Genomic DNA, 19,499 nt, shown 5'->3' on the forward strand with positions numbered 1-19,499 from the left:
GGGGCAGATAGATCTGTACATCATCTGCAAAACATTGAAAAGGTATGTTGTGTTTCTTAAATGTGGTCTGCAGGATCTGTAGTGGTCGCCATTGTTGCTATCCTTACCAGTTACCCACCGGCGTACAGCTTGACATCAGCGTGGCGCTGATTGGCTAATCGCTAGACCCCCGGCGTTCATTGGTCCGTCCATCGTTTGGACGAGATAAATCGCAAATTCATTGCAGTATGCCAGACCAGAGATGCAAGCCTACTCAGTTGAGTGGGCGGGGTCTATGATCTGGAACCAGGCTACAGACCTCTCACAAGAAGGGGGATTCTTTCTACAGTCAGTTCTGTATATGATCCCCTTGGAATGTTGACACCAGTTGTCCTGACTGCAAAGAAGATCCTACAAGATCTATGTAGGAAAAAGATTGGTTGGGATGATTCATTACCAGACAACATCATAAAAGAATGGATGTGTTGGATTCAGGATCTTCGTGCTCTGGAAGACTTCAGGGTTGACAGATGTTTCAAACCCACAAATTTTGATACAGTGATATCTGCCCAACTGCATCATTTCTCCGATGCCTGTGAAGATGGTTATGGAACTGTTAGTTACCTATTACTGCATAACAACCGTGGCGAGGCACATTGTGGATTTGTGTTGGGAAAAGCAAGAGTGGCTCCATTAAAACACGTCACTATCCCTCGAATGGAGTTGACTGCTGCCACCATGGCAAGCAGGATGGACACAATGTTGAAGAAAGAGCTGCAGATGGAACTAACAGACTCCGTATTTTGGACCGATAGCACCTCTGTACTCAAATACATCAACAATAACACCACAAGATTCAGAACATTTGTTGCCAACAGAATTTCTGAAATTGACAAAGTATCACATGCACTACAATGGAGATATGTTAACACAGTTAACAATCCAGCAGACATGGCATCCAGAGGCTTGAAAGTCAAATCCTTCCTGAACAAAGAAATGTGGGTGTTTGGACCTCAGTTTCTTACTCGACCTAAGGAGGAATGGCCTGAAATTCCTGATGGACTCAAAGAAGTCTCACCAGATGACTCTGAAATCAAGAACATAACTGTAAATGCTGCTCAGATGTCATCTGAAGAAGTGGATCCAGTTACCCGCTTAATCCATTACTTCTCCTCCTGGACTCGTTTGAAAGTGGCTGTGGCCTGGATTCTCAGACTTAAAGAACTGCTTCTCTACCGTAGCAGAAAGAAGAAACAAACAAATGATCTGCCACAAAAGGAAATTGAGGCAAGCAGTGGTCTCACAGTTGAAGAACTGGATAAAGCTGAGATCGAGATAATCTGCTACTGCCAGAGGAAGAGATTTGCAGACGAGATTCTAAGTCTGAGAAAGGGAATGATTGTTAAGAGAACTAGCCACATTCATAAACTCAATCCCATCCTGGAAAATGGTGTTTTAAGAGTTGGTGGATGACTTGGCAGAGCAGCAATGCCAGAAGAGATTAAACATCCTATCATACTGTCCAAAGATTCTCATATCACTGATCTGATTCTTCGCCATGTTCATAAGGAGGTGGGCCACGGTGGTCGCAACTATATATTGTCAAAACTGCGCCAAAAATATTGGATTCCTGGAGCCAGTGTGGCAATCAGAAAGATTGTGTCAAAATGTGTTGTTTGTCGGCGTATAAATGCTACTCCTGGACAGCAGCAGATGGCAGACTTGCCTGTGGATAGAGTCTCCCCTGATAAACCTCCATTTACAAATACTGGAGTTGACTGTTTTGGGCCTTTTGGAGTGAAGCATGGAAGAAGTGTCGTGAAGCGCTATGGTGTTATTTTCACATGTTTGGCTGTCAGAGCAGTTCACATCGAAGTGGCATCATCACTTGATACAGACTCCTTCATCAATGCCCTTTGCCGTTTTATAGCTCGACGTGGCACCAATTTTGTGGGAGCTCAGCGTGAGTTGAAGGAGGCAACTGAAAGATGGAATCAAGGTCAGATCCACAATACACTGCTCCATTAAGGGATTAATTGGATCTTCAATCCCTCTACTGGCTCACACCATGGAGGTGTATGGGAAAGATTAATCAGATCAGTGCGAAAGGTTCTCAATTCCACCCTCGATGTACAAAATCTTGATGAGGAGGGTCTCCACACTGTTCTATGTGAAGCTGAAGCGATCCTCAATAGTCGACCCATCACTAAGGCTTCTACAGACCCAAATGACCTGGAAGCACTTACCCCGAATCACCTTCTGCTCCTCAAGACTACACCGTCTCTGCCACCAGGACAATTTCATAAGGACGACATATATGCTCGCCGCAGGTGGAGGCAAGTTCAATACATGTCAGACCTATTCTGGAAAAGATGGATCAAAGAGTATCTTCCCCAGCTGCAGGAACGACAAAAATGGTCTAACATCAGATGCAACTTCACATCAGGAGACACTGTGATTATCGTGGATGATTCGAAGAAGGATCTCCATAATATTGGACTGTACTGTGTTGTACTTGTGTGGTAATTCCTGTGTTATTACTGTTTATCATTTATAATTGTGTAATTATTATTTGTGATATAATAATTAGGGGCCGGTATTGTAAGAGCCAAAATATATATTTTGCTTATGTTTATTGTTTATTTGTATGTATGCACAGGTATGTCAGATCCGGTGGTTGACACATGGGTGTGGTTTAAGTTATTTAACTGGGCATTTAAATCCCTGGCGGGAATGGAGACAATAGGGTTGAGTGAGCTCTGATATTTTCTGTTGACCGTCACGTCGGATCACTGTATTGTAAGTCTTTATTTCGTTTGGTAAAATAAAACCTATAAAACTGTCAAGTGGACTGATTCAATGAAGGAACGAGTCACAGATGTGAGCCCACTGAAGCCTCTCAGCGGCCTTTTTTATTGATAGCAGTCGCTACAATGTTCCTATTTTTCACCTGACACATTCCTGGCTCCAGTTGTTTCTCTGTTTTATGATGTTAATTTATACACCACCGCCATATAAACATGACACACCATGTCATTCCTACACTGGAACGAAACATTGGGCCTCATTCAAGGACGTTCATATGGTTTTCTCCTTTGCTCCAAGTTGAACTCAGCAAACTCTGTTAGGGTGCTTTCACACCTGCCCTGTTTGGTTCGGTTCAATCGAACCCAAGTTCGTTTGCCCAAGTGTGGTTCGTTTGTGCAGGTGTGAACACAGCAATTGCATTCAGGTGCGCACCAAAACAACCAAACCAAGACCTTCTTGAAGAGGTGGTTGTTAAATTATGTCTCTGCATGTAAAGCTACCTTTTCTGCTCTATATATGGACAAGTTTCATTCCCATATACCACCTGATAGTAAACATTTGAATGTCATGCTCTCAAGTGTGAAGCAGCATTCAGGGACCCAGGAAATGACAAAGTATTACAGTCATGTGGTTTGTATGTAAGAGCAAGTCTTTCAGTGCAAAGGTCCTGATTTTTCACAATTCAAAATCTCATCAGCGTTATCAAGTGAGGCTATTTGTCATAATTCCAGGCTCAAGGTTTCTGATGACTCCGCTTTGATACAGCGTCTGCACAGTTACTGGCAGTCGACATTTCATATTATCTCAGCATCATTAATAGTCCATTAGTTGCAGTTAATTTTGATATCTATAATAAATATTTTCAAGTTATCAGCTGTTTTTCATCTGCACAGCAATCAGATTGTCTTACCTTGGCAGTTTGGATCTCTAGGGTGATAGTTTGTTTAGGTAAGTGTATTTCATATCTCAGTAAATCATTAACCTCTCTTGCTACCTTTTCATCTCGCATGTATCAGGTGAGTTTCTGGAGGTAAAAGGTGTCAAAAGCATCGTCACCTGTGGTTTGTCAAGCTGAAAACAAAGAAACATGAGGTTATCTCTGGGTTCTGGCAATCAGTTACTTATCTATTGCTCACACCTGGTCCAGAGGTCAGTGCTGTTAAACTTTATCTCCCCTTTCCCTCAAGTAGTGGGATGTTTCACCTCTAACTGTCTGTCTTTCTGCACTGTGAGATTTGTAATCGGGGCCATGAGTTGGTTGAGGGAGTCACCGAAAAAGAAGAAAATTATTGTGAGTATTGGCTTTGGTTCTGATTGATGGCAAGGGGGGAAGCCACCATGCACAAACACAGGTCATTTTTATATAGTGAATACAAGTTCAGGAGAATCCAAGATGTGGTTTGTTCAATATAGCTGTTCAACCTTTACTTAGACTGCTGTTGAAAAGTTTGCACTATCCTGCCACAAAAGCTTGCAGGGCTACCGAATGGTCTTTGATGTTTTAAGGTTGTAGAAACTCCTCTTCACAAATGTTATTTTATATGAAAGGTATGTTTTGTACATTGAACATACAACATTGGTTCAACCAGACTGACAACTGAGAGGGCAGAAAGAGACAAAGATTCCTTCTATGTCTCAGAGCGACACACCGGCTACCTTTTAGCATATCTAGATAGATTGATTAGGTAAGTGATGTAACACTACTTTAAAATAGCATTTCTCAATGGGAGTAGTACCGTCCCCCAAGGGGCGCTCAGAGAACGTTGGGGGAACGTCAGTGCTTGGAGCAATATTTTTGAAAGGGGGGTGTTTTTGTGTGCCTGTTCACAGTTTTATCATTATACTTGCTTTTACCATCATTATCTGAAGCTTTTTTTCAACAAGGGTTTTCCTGCTAAAGATGAGGCTCATGTGCAGCTTTTAATTTCTAGGCCTACTATGGAATGGTGCGCCCCGGTACCTCGCTTTTTTTGCATTGTACGATGCTGTCTGCACAGTTGGCTCTTCCTACTCTTTGTAAGATCTAGTTTAGGTTTTCCACCTCTGATGAAGAACTGTGCAAAGCCGCTTCCCTGAACTTTATCTTACCCAGAAACAGTCCCAAATGGGACTCAGCATCTGTCAGACTCCCTGAGGGGGATACCAAAACGCAGAGCAATAACGTATTGCACAGCAGACTATAGGGCAGGACTTCTTTCCCTCAAAATATTATGACTTCATTCTCGACTTGTCAGAAAACACAGGTATGTGTACACAGCTCTGGTCTGCTGACAATGGGAAAGGAGACTGTATCCTATTTTCAGTTGGTTTATCTGTGTTTAAAAAAAAACTGCGTACATGCGCTAATACGTTATTGCTCTGCATTTTGGCCTCTCTGTTGAAAAATAACTCCTGACAGGGGAATGTTACAACTGGCATCAATGTTATTCCCCATTCCCCTGTCGGGAGTTATTTTTCAACAGTCACCGGCTCACTATACATTATCCCGCTTAGAACATGGCTTACTGCTTAAACATTCAAATGTTACAACTGGCATCAATATTATTAAATTGCTGGCAGAGTGTATTGACAGAGGAGAGGGGTTCACCAGACAAACTGCGGTCGTTTTCTGGAGCAGAGGAGAGGATTTTACTCTACTTCTCCCGGTCGGAGATGCTGGGTGCCCAGGAGCTGCGAAGGCTGCCCTCACATTTATGGCCAGTGACCGACATGATCTCCCTGCTCTCCAGGCCAGCTTGGGAGAGCTGTGTGGACTAGCGTTAACTGATTTTGATGCTCCTCAGTCCGTTGCTATAGTGTCCCTAGCAACGGAGTAGCAGAGCAGTGGTGATACCTCAAGAAATAAACACAGCAGAATTGTGTTGATTGACCAATCAGAATCAAGTATTTAAGAGTGCCATGTTCTAAAGTTATTTAAAGTCTACGTATTTATGTACTTTACCTAACTATGTTGTGTTACATGACGTTTCATGAAGTAGTTATGTTGTGTCACAATGTACTTACGTTCTGTACATGCTTATTTTCAATGAAACTACAATCTTTTCCTAAATTTAACCAACTATTATCGTCCTCTAAACCTAAACTGTGACTGCTGCAAAACATGAACCACTTATTTAAAACTGCGACTTTTGAAATTGACTATGATGTGAAGACATTATGGTCATTTCTCATATTACTGCAAAATCAGGTTGCATTTATCATTTCACTTTATTAATCCCAAAGGCACAGTGACTCAATCAGCTGGTGTATCACATACAGTGACTAAAATATCTGGTTGAGTTTATCTTCAATATGTCATTTGAGACATTATTAGCTCTTTAAAGAAGGAGTAGGCAATGTGGATAAAATACTCTACTATGCTATGTGTATATTGTTCTACAGTATATTTTCTGGATAATCAACTGAGAAACTGTTGATAGAATAAAAAACTAAACGCAAATGTCTGTGTTTGGCTGATCCAGAAAAGTAATACACCTAATACATCCAGAGTGATTGATGAGATTGCTACCTTGGTATGAATGGGGTAGTTAATCTCTGACAGCTGACACATTTGTATTGTCTATTAAGCCTAATTTCCCAGAATGCACTGCCGAACTGTTCCCATCATGCAAATTTGCAGTCTTTTGGGACAGTACATAAATTTTTGTCTTTGGACCAGGAACATTGGGCCTCATTCACAAACAGTGCGTACGCACAAATCTGTGCTTAAACTGTGCGTACGATCGTTTGACGCATCCGGGATTCATCAATATTTTCTTACCCGAATTTGTTCTTACTCTGCGAACAAATTTAGAACTGCCTCAGACCATGCCTACGCACAAATGAGGAAGGCCGAACTGACTTAGAAAATGCAAACACATACCTTTAAAGTACATGCAGAGCCTATAAAACCACATTCATGAAAAAGAGATTTAATTAACATTTTTTAAAATCATTAATTTACTAATATATTGGCCAAATGGATTAAATTACCATGAAATTGATACACGTTCACAATCATTGTGACAATTAAAATATTAACAATAACATGAACAGAAAAACTATCACTCCATCAGCGTGCAGATGATCTGTAATGCCGACTGCCATATCCTTAAGGCTGTGGCCCGCTGGCCAGGAGGCACCCACGACTCATTTATTTTGCAAAACAGTACAGTGGGAATGCGTTTGGAGGCAGGGGCTGTGAGAAGTGGATGGCTTGTTGGTGAGCATCTTTTGTTCTAGTCTTTTATTTCAATTGTTTTAAGTTAGTTTTTTCAGTAAGTCTCTATTCCGTTAATGTTAAAATGTTATATTGTTTGGGTGACCGGGCATATGGCCTTAAAACATGGCTGATGACACCATACGCAAACCCTGAAACCCCTCAAGAGGTGCGCTATAATAACATACATGCCCACACACGCGCCGTAGAGCGCACTTTTGGCGTGCTTAAGGGCCGTTGGATGTGTTTGGATCGGATACAGCCAGTGGCAAACTACTTTATACCCCTGAGAAGGTGTGCAAGATCATCCTGACATGCTGTGTCCTCCACAATCTTACAATGACCCATGGCATTCCTGTAAGACCTGGCGCCATCACTTCTAACAAACTGTGAAATTTACTGCTTCTCTCCTCGCGTAACTGCTTCCTTCATTCATGAATCAACTCTAGGCAAGTGGTTTCCTTATATGGAGAAATGGGGGCGTGGTAGTATGCTAATCACAAATTGCGAGCACGCGCCTGTCAATTTAGAATGGTTCTGATTCACACACATACGCAAGGTGGTGAGAACAAAATTGGCCACTGCGCAGGTGTCATGAATCCCACGGTGATTTTGCGTATGCACTTATTTTGTGCGCAAAGTAAGAACATTTCCACGCACATATTAGTGAATGAGGCCCATTGTTATTAACAGATAAGTATGCAAGGAGCAATCTGTCCACCAGATTTAAGACAGATGAATGCTTTGCCTTGTGAACTGTTTTTATGAAAAACATCTGATAACAAACAAAGATGTGAAACCAATCTGCTTCTGCTGTTGGAAATAATGAATAAAAAGTTACTTATTTACTTTTTTCTCCAGTCAAACCTCTGAGGGAAAAACATCATCATCAAGTCCTGGAAACTCAAATTATAATTGCTTCAAACTGGGTTTCCATAAAGGTTAATAATTAAAGCTATTGTTTAGCTTCACATCAGATTTCCAGAGTCTGAGGAAATGTGCTGGATCATTACAGTATAAATGATCTCAATCACTGGAATGCAACACAACATCACAGTAATTATTTTGTAGACAGAATTTAGACCATTTTACAGCTCGAATCAGCTACAGACTGAAATTAAACATAGTTCCACTGCAACAGCTTTAAAATTATTGCGTTTGTTGATTATAAGAGCACAACAGAAACAGTAAACTTGAGAAGTGCACAGTATTGTGAAAATCATGTCAAAGGCAGCTTTGAACTTGTAATCTATGTGTTTGTGTTGTGTGTGTTTGTGTGTTACAGATCGGTGTCTTGGCTGTATCCATTGTGACCCTCATCCTCGGTCTTGGACTTGGTCTTGGATTGGATTTGCAGAGATGTCAAAACAAAGGTGCTGTCACACACCCACACCCACACACACACACACACACACACACACACACACACACGTATATAAATGTCTCTGCACTCTCACATCAGAAAACCTTCCTCTGATCTGAAACCTGGGTTTGATTATCATGTCTTTAGACTGTGGTAGGAAGCTAGAGCGCCCATGTTGAAACAGAGAGAACACACAAACTCCACACAGAAGGAACAGTTGGTCTGAACTCAGAACCCTTTGACACTACCTTTTCAAGGTGAGAATTTCATGCTTTTATTCAGCTTTGTCATGCTGTGTGAAAGGTACAATCACGGAAGGCATTGGAGTAGGTTTACCACACATTCTGGTTTTCCCAGGATTGTTCTCTTTTTGGGTGTGACTGCCCTCAATATTTCCTGGGACACAATTTGTCTGTTTTTTTTGTAAAAATAAATAAACTAAATAAACTTCTTATTTAGAATATCAGACTTCCAAAAAAAAAAACAGGATTCTTTGTATGCTATTCTGTTTTCTCTTCTTTATGTTTAGACGTCCACTCCCGTGTCTGTGAACAGGTAAAAATTCAGTAGAACACAGTGACGATTAGCCATATGCCTATACTTCTTTTTTATTAGTAGCAGAAATACGAAAGTTTACCTTTGTGAATAAACGAGTGCTTAAAATGGCCTTGAGTCTCACTCTAAATTATATGCACATCTCCCTGAGGTAATTTTGCAATACAGCTGTTAACAAAGTATATTTGCAAGTATGGTTTAACACCCTGCATCACGCCCTGCATTGCACGTCAAATGTCCTGGTTTTTCACAAATCAAATGTGGCAACCCTGCATCAAAGGCAAAAACAGCGCCCAAAGGATGTCTGTATAAACTGGACAGCTGCCAGGATGGGATCATTGTGACGTGATGTTATGTCATTGTTATTGTTTATACTGCCAATGCACATGTTGTGCACTAGAGGCCGATGCTGTTGTGTTACGTGTCACGCCTGTGACACGCTGTCTAAAATCACACAGTGGAGAGGAATGATTCTGCTGTTGTTTGGTTTTGTGCAAAAATGCAAAGGATGCCTAAAGAAGGAACTTTATAGCGGCTCTATAGCGCCATCTGTGAAAAGGGCTGCTGTGAGGCAACGGTGCAAACCACCGCACCACTGGCTGCTGGGTCACAGAATCTGCTGTGTTAGCTTCATACAATAAACAGCAATGTTCTCTGCTTTCACTTTATAGCATATAGGCATCAGACCCACAGATGAAACTTTGAATGTGAAAGCATTCAATTTGGTGGATATGCAGTATAGAACGATTTTATAATTTGCAGCCTCTGACATATAATATCTCATAAATACACCGTCAGATATTTAACCAGCTGGTAGCTTTGAAATTTGAAAGGTTAATCTCAATATAGTTTTACTAAAAAATATTTAAAAAAATGGGACGATGTTGTTGTTTCCTAAAGCTGACACTAAATATTACTAAAGAGCTATATTTTACCGTTATTGATGATGACAGTTATTACTAAGTGGTACCACCTATTCCTCACTGACCATACCCAGCAGCATGGCCATAGCCAGCTATGAGGTCACCGAGGTCCGGACCTCAGTAAAAATTTCAAAGAGCAAAAAATAGAAGAAGCCCCAAACAGCATGGTAAACATATTAACACACCAGACAGCTTTGATTTTGAAATGACACAAAGGAAGTTATCTGATGTATCGGCGGAACACGGAAAACTTGAATTCAGTTGACAGGAAGATGAGGATACTGCTAGCTGACAGACGAGGTGAGTGAATGACAGTTTTTTTTATTATTATTTTAGCGACGACCAAGCAGCCCACTGTAAGTTAAAGTTTAAGAAAAAGTTAAGTTCTTGTTAAGTAACGTAAGTAATGTTAGAAGCTTTAGCTGTGACACAATGGGTTGAAAACTACTGATTAATCATGCATGATGTGAGCTCACTAAAGGGGAACTAATGTTTTTTTCAACCTGGGCCCTATGAGTGATAGGATGTTCAGTATTTGACATTTCCCCTTTACGAAGCTAGGGCTGACCTGCCTGCAGCCCGTGAGCGTGTGCTATATTAAATAATAGGGCACTCAGACAGCGTCAAACAATGTCAAAATACGCCCACTAAAAGTGCATTTTTTTCACACAGATAGGCTCAGATTGTTAGTATAATTATCCAACAACATAACGGAAAGGAGAAATGAATGTCTGTGTTTATCTTAAGCTGGATTCGGACATGTTCCTCTGCCTGTTGCTGCTCCCTCTCTCTCCTTGTCCGTGTACGTCCGTGTACTCCGTGTTCAAATAAATACGGGCGGTCTTCAAATTCAAATGGCTCATCCAGATCCAGTTGGTCAAAATCGGGTAAAAATTTGGACATGTTCGTTGTGGCAAGTCAAAACACTCACTCAGAGAGCGAAAGTCTGGCTCTGAAATCTCACATCTCGCGAGATTTGAGTTGTTGCAGGAAGTTACCGCTGGAGTGACCCTACAAATGCGAGGAGTTACTCTGTTTGGAGTAGTCATGGCTGAATTTTTCCTGATACACGTGACACAGCTGTGTAGGTACAGACATGAGATCCAGAATTTTGTCTAGTGGTGTGGTAAACATTTTCTCATCATCAACATCAATAAAACAGAGGAGAAGATATTCAACCCCAAATCTAGCGGAGACCATTCACCAGTGGTTATCCCTGACCAAAACATGCTCCAGGTTGAATCATATAAATACCTGGGCATACACATCGACCATAAACTAGGTCTGCACTAGGGTCCTGCAGCGCCTACACTTCCTCTCCAGACTGAGGATCTATCTATCTATCTATCTATCTATCTATCTATCTATCTATCTATCTATGTGTGTGTGTATATATACTTAGTTATATACATATAGTTATATATATATTATATATATAACATATATATTTTTTATATATGTATATTTGTGTGTGTACATATATATGTATATTTATATAAATATAAATTTCTTTATCTTATGACAAAACTTGATGTCATTATTTATTTTTAGCTGAGCCGTAAACTGAAAGAAGCCCTTCAGTAGGTTTTGAAAATTTCCTGATTAACAACATTCTTTAGAGATGATTAAATCTATTGAAAACATCACATTCCCGTATCCTCTTTTCTTATCATGCCATAGGGCATTTCCTAATAGCAGATTGGTGAGTGGCCTGCGTTCATCGCCTGCTTACTAAGCACACACGTCAGACAAAGCATGTGTTTTACATTTGGCACACTTCCTGGGGGCATTTACCTCACCCTCTGTGGTGTCTTCACTCCTTTTTTTTCATCAGCAGTTGTCCTTGCCGATGACCTGGATGAAATGCTGACTCATACGAGGAAAAATACATGCTGTTCCATATAAGGCATTGTAATACCATTCTTAGTGACGAAGCAGCTGGCGAGATTATTTTGTTGTTTTTACCTTTTATGATTATAAATCCCATAAATCATTTGACTTCATGTGGATGAGCACAGTAAAAGTCTACAGGTGAGGCAGCAGCGCAGAACAAGACTCCAGTGTCCTGTGCACCATACACTGTTCACCCCCAAAATTATTTGGTATGTTTCCTCAGGTTTATGTATATTTCAAATACAATTTTCATCCAATTGAGTCAAGTGCACCCCACTCATTCTAAAAAAAATATTTAGAAATAGATAAACAATAAAAATAAAATAAAATTAAAAAAAACGTTAATGTAATTAAATAGAATTAACCTGAGATGGATTAACTAAGATAATTTTATGTAACTAGCTCATAGAATTTACCTAATGTACTTAAATTAAGCTTTTGTCATTCCTGTTAATAAATTCTGTGCATTTCAGATAGGTGTGTGATCGGGATCTAAGGTTGTGTGTATATACACTCACTGGCCACTTTTTTAGGTGCACCTGTGCAACTGCTGATCTACTGATATTTTCACTCACAACCATCTCTAGTGTTTACAGAGGATGGTCTGAAAAAGAGAAAATATCCGGTGAGCGGCAGTTCTCTGGGTGAAAATGCCTTGTTGATGCCAGAGGTCAGAGGAGAATGGCCAGACTGGTTCAAGATGATAGAAAGTAACTCAAATAATCACTCGTTACAACCAAGGTATGCAGAAGACCATCTCTGAACCAACAACACGTCGAACCTTGAAGCAGATGGGCTATAGCAAATTTGGAAACAGAAGATTGGAAAAAACGTTGCCTGGTCTGATGAGTCTGGATTTCTGCTGCAACATTCAGATGGTAGGGTCAGAATTTGGCATAAACAACATGAAAGCATGGATCCATCCTGCCTTGTATCAGCGGTTCAGGCTGGTGGTGGTGGTGTAATGGTGTTAGGGATATTTTCTTGGCACACTTTGGGCCTCTTAATACCAACTGAGCATGGTTTAAACACCACAGCCTACCTGAGTATTGTTGCTGACCGTGTCCATCCCTTTATGACCACAGTGTACCCATCTTCTGATGGCTACTTCCAGCAGGATAACGCACCATGTCACAAAGCTCAAATCATCTCAAACTGGTTTCTTGAACATGACAATGAGTTCACTGTACTCCAATGGCCTCCACAGTCACCAGATCTCAGTCCAACAGAGCACCTTTGGGATGTGGTGGAACAGGAGATTCTCATCATGGATGTGCAGCCGACAAATCTGCAGCAACTGTGTGATGCTATCATGTCAATATGGACCAAAATCTCTGAGGAATGTTTCCAGCACCTTGTTGAATCTATGACACCAAGAATTAACCTTGATCAAAATCAAAACTATTGATATGAAAATATTTGCATCAACATGAGGAAAAGGTTTGTCCTCCTCGGTTTTTGTCTGTTCAGGCTTTCACCAGTTTATAACAGTTTCATATGTTTGATAGCTCTAGGCCTGTACGGGTTTTATTACAACCTGTTTCATCTCAATTATCCTTCAAATTTGGTGAAACCTAAATTCTTACTCCTTGAAAATATGTGGTCGTGTAGCAGTAAGTCAGAGGTTACAGGACCTGCTGTGTCATCTTGTGTGGATGACGAGGTTTCCTCAGTTCTGCTGGCTGCACAGAATTTTCCAGTTCAGCAGGTGATTCACACCTTGATGTCATATCTCACGTGACCGCACATGAGAAAAGTGTGACTTGAAATGTGACGTATGAGCGTGTCTCATACAATGTCAAAACCCTCCCACAAGAAACTACAAAACCTTTAGTGAGGGTGACATACAGGGAAGATGATGAGTGAAACATAAATACAAGATTATCCGGGACGTGTCAGTACTGAACACTGAACCACTGCAAAACCAACAGTGACAGACAGTGGAAAAAATATCTGAGATACATCAGCCATTGTTAAGAATAAGACATCCTATTATGAGAATGAACTTTTAATTTTTGTCATGAGTTAAATTTAACCTAAAAATCTTAAATGTTTGAAGAACTTTATATTTACGTTAACAATTATTTTTGAAAATATGCTGTCTAAGTCACAGCATCATTGCAGTCATTTTAACTAAAAAAGAGTAATATCATATAATAAGGTTGTAACATATCTAGTAATACTCTGACCTAGTTTGAGAAGCTTTACATTTCTGTTAAAGGAACAGTGCGTGAGATTTAGGGGGATTTAGTGGAACCAGCTGCCAGTTGCAACGAGGTTAAACTTCTCCTGGTTAGAATTCCCTCAGTGTTCATTGTTCAGGAGAATTTTACCGTTAGCCGAATTATCCACAGAGGTCTCTTCCTCTCCAAAACAAATGAATTTGGTGATTGAAACCGATAAAAACACTGAATAAAGCTGTTTCACGTTAAAAAAAACAAAAATCAGTGACTTCTCCAACGTTGTTTGGGACATTGCATAGGCTGTTAGCCTAGCACCTGCTAATGTGTGCTCACTTTTTTTTCTCTGATAACTTAAGATCCAGACACTCGTGAAGTTTTTACCAGAAGCTGAATTATCCACAGAGGTCTCTTCCTCTCCAAAACAAACAGACCTTGGGTCTCATTTATAAACATTGCATGTCGAAGTCTCCTTGAGCAAGATACTGAACCCCAAATTGCTCCCAATGATGCTTCCATCGGTGGCTGAGTGAGTTTAAAAAAAAAACCTGAGTAGCAGGTGGCACCTAGACCACCAGTGTGTGAATGTGACTTGTAGTGTAAAAAGCACTTTGAGTGGTTGGATGACTAGAAAGGTGCTATATAAATGCAGGTCCATTTTACCATTGCAGAAACTGACGAATATTTTCTAACGCATGCCATTTTTGGCTTTTGTCCATATGTACATTTTTAGTATGCACTGTTTTATAAGTTAGACCCCTAGGGATCTGAACCAGTAAAAACTCTGAATAAATCAGTTTCACGTAAAAAAAAAAAAAAAGTATGTTTTTCCAATGCTCTCGTGGCTGAGGAGCTGCTACCTATGCCCAATACCTTGAATGTCTTAAGATCCAGACATTCAGGAGGCTTTTACTGGGAGGTGAATTATCCACAGAAGTCTTGTCCTCTCTAAAACAAACAGATTTAAAATGGTAAAAATACTGAATAAAGCAGTTACATGTAAAAAAGAAAAAAAAGAAAAAAGTTTCAGTGCTCTCAACACAGAGGACATGCTCACTATGGCTGATGCAAAAACGCTAATCTCCCTATCTAGAGCCAGTGGTTGCTTTTCAGAGTCTGACTGAGACAAGAAGCATCTATCTTTTGATATATTTCTAAGGTGATAAAAGGCAGTCTTATAAATATTATAGATGTGTTTCTGGGAGTTAAGATCAGCATCCAAAATCACACCCAAGTTTTTGACATGCTCACATGATGAATGATGTAACGATACTATAAAATATACGGTGGCTGTTTTGACACAAATTCTTTAATAAATGTGATTCATTAAATCACTAGACTGAAGCTGTAATTGTGAGAAAAGGAGGCATTGTTTCATGAGAACAAAGTTATATTTCAGAGAGAAGTGGTAATATTTATATTAATATATAACCAGGGCCCTGTTTCAGAAAGCTGGTATAGTGAAGTTAACCCTGAGATGAAGTTAACTCTGGGTTTTTTCAGCGTCAGACAGAGAGAGTGAACCTAACCTGTTAACTGGCTGGTTTCCTTCAACAAACCCAGAGTTTGTCTCTGTCTCCTATCTCTGACACAGCCAGACATGCTGTTTCATCTCCTTATTGATTCACTCCGTATTAAAAAGCTGATTGAACCAGCTGTTCTGAAACTGAAGTTTTCCATCTTAGGGTTAGTCAACTTAGAGTTCAGGGTTAAACTGAGAGTTTGTTAGACCTGCTTTCTGAAACAGGCATGTGATGTAGTGTTGACTCTCCTAGTATCTACTTTTGCAACAGGTGTGAGATCATTTGTTTTCCCCATCAGTCATGATCAACTAAACCCACACAACTGAGTGTGAGAACCAGGTGTGTCTCCTCCAGACAGATGAGCCAAACACAACACAAGTTATCTGTAATGGAAAATCCCACAACTCAGACACTCATACACTCCAGTCTCACACTCAATTACTGCCACGTCTTTTTCATAAATAAAAATAACATTTGGAAAGTCTAAAAGAGCCACAAGATTCAATCTTTGTATCCCCATTCAAGTTCACAGTGCACTAAACTGAAAGTCATTTGGCCAGTGGAAGTTAGCTGCTCAGTCACACTAGGCAGAGCTCAGCTGGGCTCTAATATGCTTGCTCTATGGGCAGCAAAGTGCAGAAGTAGTAGTAGTAGTAGTGCCCATGATCCCCAGATCTTCTAGGTAATTTTATATGGAGCAGCCGAACCATTTTAGCTCCATGTGCCCCTGAGCAACATCGGAATGAAGGTGACCCAGTGTTCAACACTGTATCTAGTTCTCTTACTACATCCATGATTTGGAGCTGAGAACTATAGACACATTGTTAGTTTTGTTTTTTTTGCAGAAAACAAGCCTCATTCTTTATTTGTACATTAATAGCAATAGTAGTGTGACGTGAGGTGCGGAAAGGGAACCCAGGAGCGGAAACGGAGCCGGTTATAACAATGATTTATTTAACAAAGGGCGGGTGCATCCACAAAAAATCAAAATTGCAAGAGTCCTTCAAAAAAACCCACAAAAGACGTCCAGAGAGTGCTGGGCTGTGAGGGCACGGGAGGCACTGGAAAAGACGGAGGAGAGACACGGTTACAAAAACTCATCAACATGCACAAGAGAAAGTTCACAATGTTACCAAACGGGAGCCAAGCTGATACCACGGAGGTTCTCTGTATACTCTGGCGTCGAGGAGTGTCTCAGCAGGCTTAAAGTAGGCGGCTTGATTGGCAAAGCAGAAACAGGTGAGTCCAATCACTCCTCGACGCAGCCGGGAGGAAGGGTGCCTCCGGAGGGACAAAAGTAAAGTTACCCAAACACACACACAACCGGAACAAACTACCAAAATAAAAGCAGCAAATACAAACCACAACAAGTAGATTAATAACTGAGAACCTAGTTTTAAAAAAGAAAAGTTAAATATTTTAATTTACAAACCAGGTGTGTCCCAGTTGTCTCTTTGGATAGCAGGCAGGTAGTTTAAAAGGTGAATCCAGACATAGATGAAAGAAGCCCAAACTTGGCATTCTCCTGTTTAAAAAAGCAATTCTTGGCCTACTTATATGTGTACATTAGGCAAAAAAGTGAAATGGCTCTGCTTTCCATTTTCAGAACATGTTTTTATTGTCTTTACTGAGGGCATGCACAGAGTTTGGCAAGCGTGTGGAATCTTCTGCAGAAGGACTTAAAGTTTCAATCATATGATTTTTGTACACAATCTTCTATATGCCAGTGTCACAGTGTATCTTAGCTGGTCTTTGTAATCATGTGTATATGCCCTTTTTGGCATTTTAGTGGTTCACTTATAGCATATATTAACATACTTTTTGGCTTTTCGTTGTAGTAATCTTATTTTGTGTTTTATACTGCTTGTTTTAGAGCTGTACATTTTATTCTGTATTTTTGTTCTGTGTTGTCTGTCTGTAACATGTATTGCTGCCTGCCTTGGCCAGGACACTCTCTCAAGAGTGGTGTGGTGTAAAATGTTCATAAAAACAAAATGCAACAATTTGCAAATCCCTTTCCGCATAAGAAAATAGATATTCAACGTGTCTTTGTTTTCATTAAACACATTTCCAATGCTGCTGTTCACATGAAATTCAGACCATACTGAATTAGACTATATTGAGCACTGTTTGGATCTAAGCCTTAACACGAGCCTGACCTCTTGACAGATCTCCAATTAAAGTATCAAAATGGCTATCAGAAATAATTAATAATTATAAATGATATTATTTATCATGTTAAATAATGTCACTTAATTCACATTACAAAACCTTGTGGGACACCATTTCTGAAAAGGGGAAAATGATAGCCAGTTAATGATACCAATTTGGAATTTTGATTAATAATTAAATCAATAACCATAACCAAAATTACCGTATTAATGGTATAGGTTGAAGGAGTTCTTGACAATTCATTCACTCTTGTGCAGTATTACACAGACAGCAGGTATGATTCCAAATATATACTTATTCATAAAGAAAGTAAAGCAACAAAACCCACAAATCCTAACTTACTTTATACAAGCATGAGTGTATATATGTGTGTGTGATTGTGTGTGCCTCAGAGAGAGAGAGAGACGAAAGGTGGGTATTTGAAACAATGGGCCGTCTGGCCTGCAAAATAAAATGACTGACAACAGAGAACTACGAGATGGCCTAATCAAAGATGGCTTCAGATCAGGGAGGTTTGCTTGATCCTGTGGTCAGGACAAAGACAAAGGAAAAGAAGTGGGAACTTTGACATGCCCCTTTCAGGGTAGCTATGTTGAAAGCCAATTTGTTAGTGAGTATGTGTATGTGAGACAGTATGTGTTGCAAAAGGGTCTGGGTTAGTACAAAGGATGTTTAGTTGCATGCAAGACTCTGTCTGTGAAAAGCATTAGCAAACTAACATCAACTAACCAATAACCTAACTGCACACAATCACAACAGTAACTCAATAAACATTATTAAATCACAATTGACAAAGTTAAACAGTCTTGCTTAGCCTGTACAACTGCAGTGACACTATGCCCAGTTGTTACATCACCAATCATTCAATTCATGGAGGGAAGAGTTGCTTTGTGGCATACTGCTTTTGTTTGATGCAGATGAAGGCTAGAAAGAACTGTGGTACCAGGTGCAGTCCTTGCTGTGTCCTTGTTCTAAAGGTGCAGATCAGAGGAGGCTGGTTGCTCGATGTCCTTGCATAGTTAAACGTCGGGGTATAACTCAACTTGGTTCTCCTAGTTGCTGGAAAGTGAGTTGCAAACCTCGTGTTTGGCACACTAACTTCTCTGGTCCGGTTCTGCTCCTGCTGTGGGCATGCAGGGGTGAGAAAATGGGGGAAGGGCATAGCAGGTCCTCCTGCCTACGTCCTACCACTTCAGAGGTTTAGGAGCAGAGAGCCTGTAAGAGGCTCTGGAGAAAGAGCCAAGTCTTAGGAGAAATCTCAAAGTGCTACAGAAGGCAGTGCAGATATGCTATGCTAAGACTTAAAAACAGACAACAATGGCAAGGCCCAGAAGGAAAATCCTCACATGTCCAGTTTAGATTTTAACAAATATCAAATCATCTGTGGTCCAGTGAATCCCAACCACACACTGACTGAAACAGAAAGAGAAGGTCAAACACTAATTGATTTCCTGTCTGCATTTCTCCATTTTGAAGAAACTAATGTCTTGCAGAGTTCAGATTGGATTTTGGCCCATTTTGAAACACAGACTGTCTTTAAATCTGGGAGATACTGGGGAGCCACCCTGTGAACCTCGAGAAACAATTAATGTCCTCAGTTACCAAACGCTTACTGAATGTTGTTAAAAGAAGGTGATGTTACACAGCGGTGTACACACGTCTTTTTTTTTAATCAGTTGTACATTTGTTATTCCTCAGTGAGCTGCTGTGAGAGTTGTTTATATCTGTGATCTTACTGCCTCTAACCCAAATTAAAACATTGCATAGGATTTATTGTCAAGCCATGATTATGGGAATGTTTTATTGTCAACAAGACCACTAACATCAGCAGTGAACACCATACTCTACATGATGAAAAACTCCCCTGAGCAAATTTAGTGAAAAACAGAGTTGAGTATAACGTTA

General features: G+C 40.2%; 2 protein-coding genes across 2 annotated transcripts in view; one reads left to right on the forward strand and one right to left on the reverse strand.

Annotated features, from left to right (window-relative positions):
• The window catches only part of LOC126383971 (collagen alpha-1(XIV) chain-like), an 849,933-nt gene that overhangs the window by 197,558 nt on the left and 632,876 nt on the right, over positions 1 to 19,499 (reverse strand). The gene's annotated exons all lie outside the window — the stretch shown is intronic.
• The window catches only part of LOC126383946 (venom phosphodiesterase 1), an 81,642-nt gene continuing 66,126 nt past the window's right edge, over positions 3,984 to 19,499 (forward strand). Inside the window, exons 1-2 of the mRNA XM_050034712.1 lie at positions 3,984 to 4,078; positions 8,271 to 8,358. Of these exons, the coding sequence (XP_049890669.1) occupies positions 4,037 to 4,078; positions 8,271 to 8,358 (130 nt within the window). The 5' untranslated portion in view covers positions 3,984 to 4,036. The remainder of the gene's footprint in view (positions 4,079 to 8,270; positions 8,359 to 19,499) is intronic.

Source organism: Epinephelus moara, chromosome 22 (genome assembly GCF_006386435.1).
Source record: "Epinephelus moara isolate mb chromosome 22, YSFRI_EMoa_1.0, whole genome shotgun sequence".
Classification (NCBI taxonomy): domain Eukaryota; kingdom Metazoa; phylum Chordata; class Actinopteri; order Perciformes; family Serranidae; genus Epinephelus; species Epinephelus moara.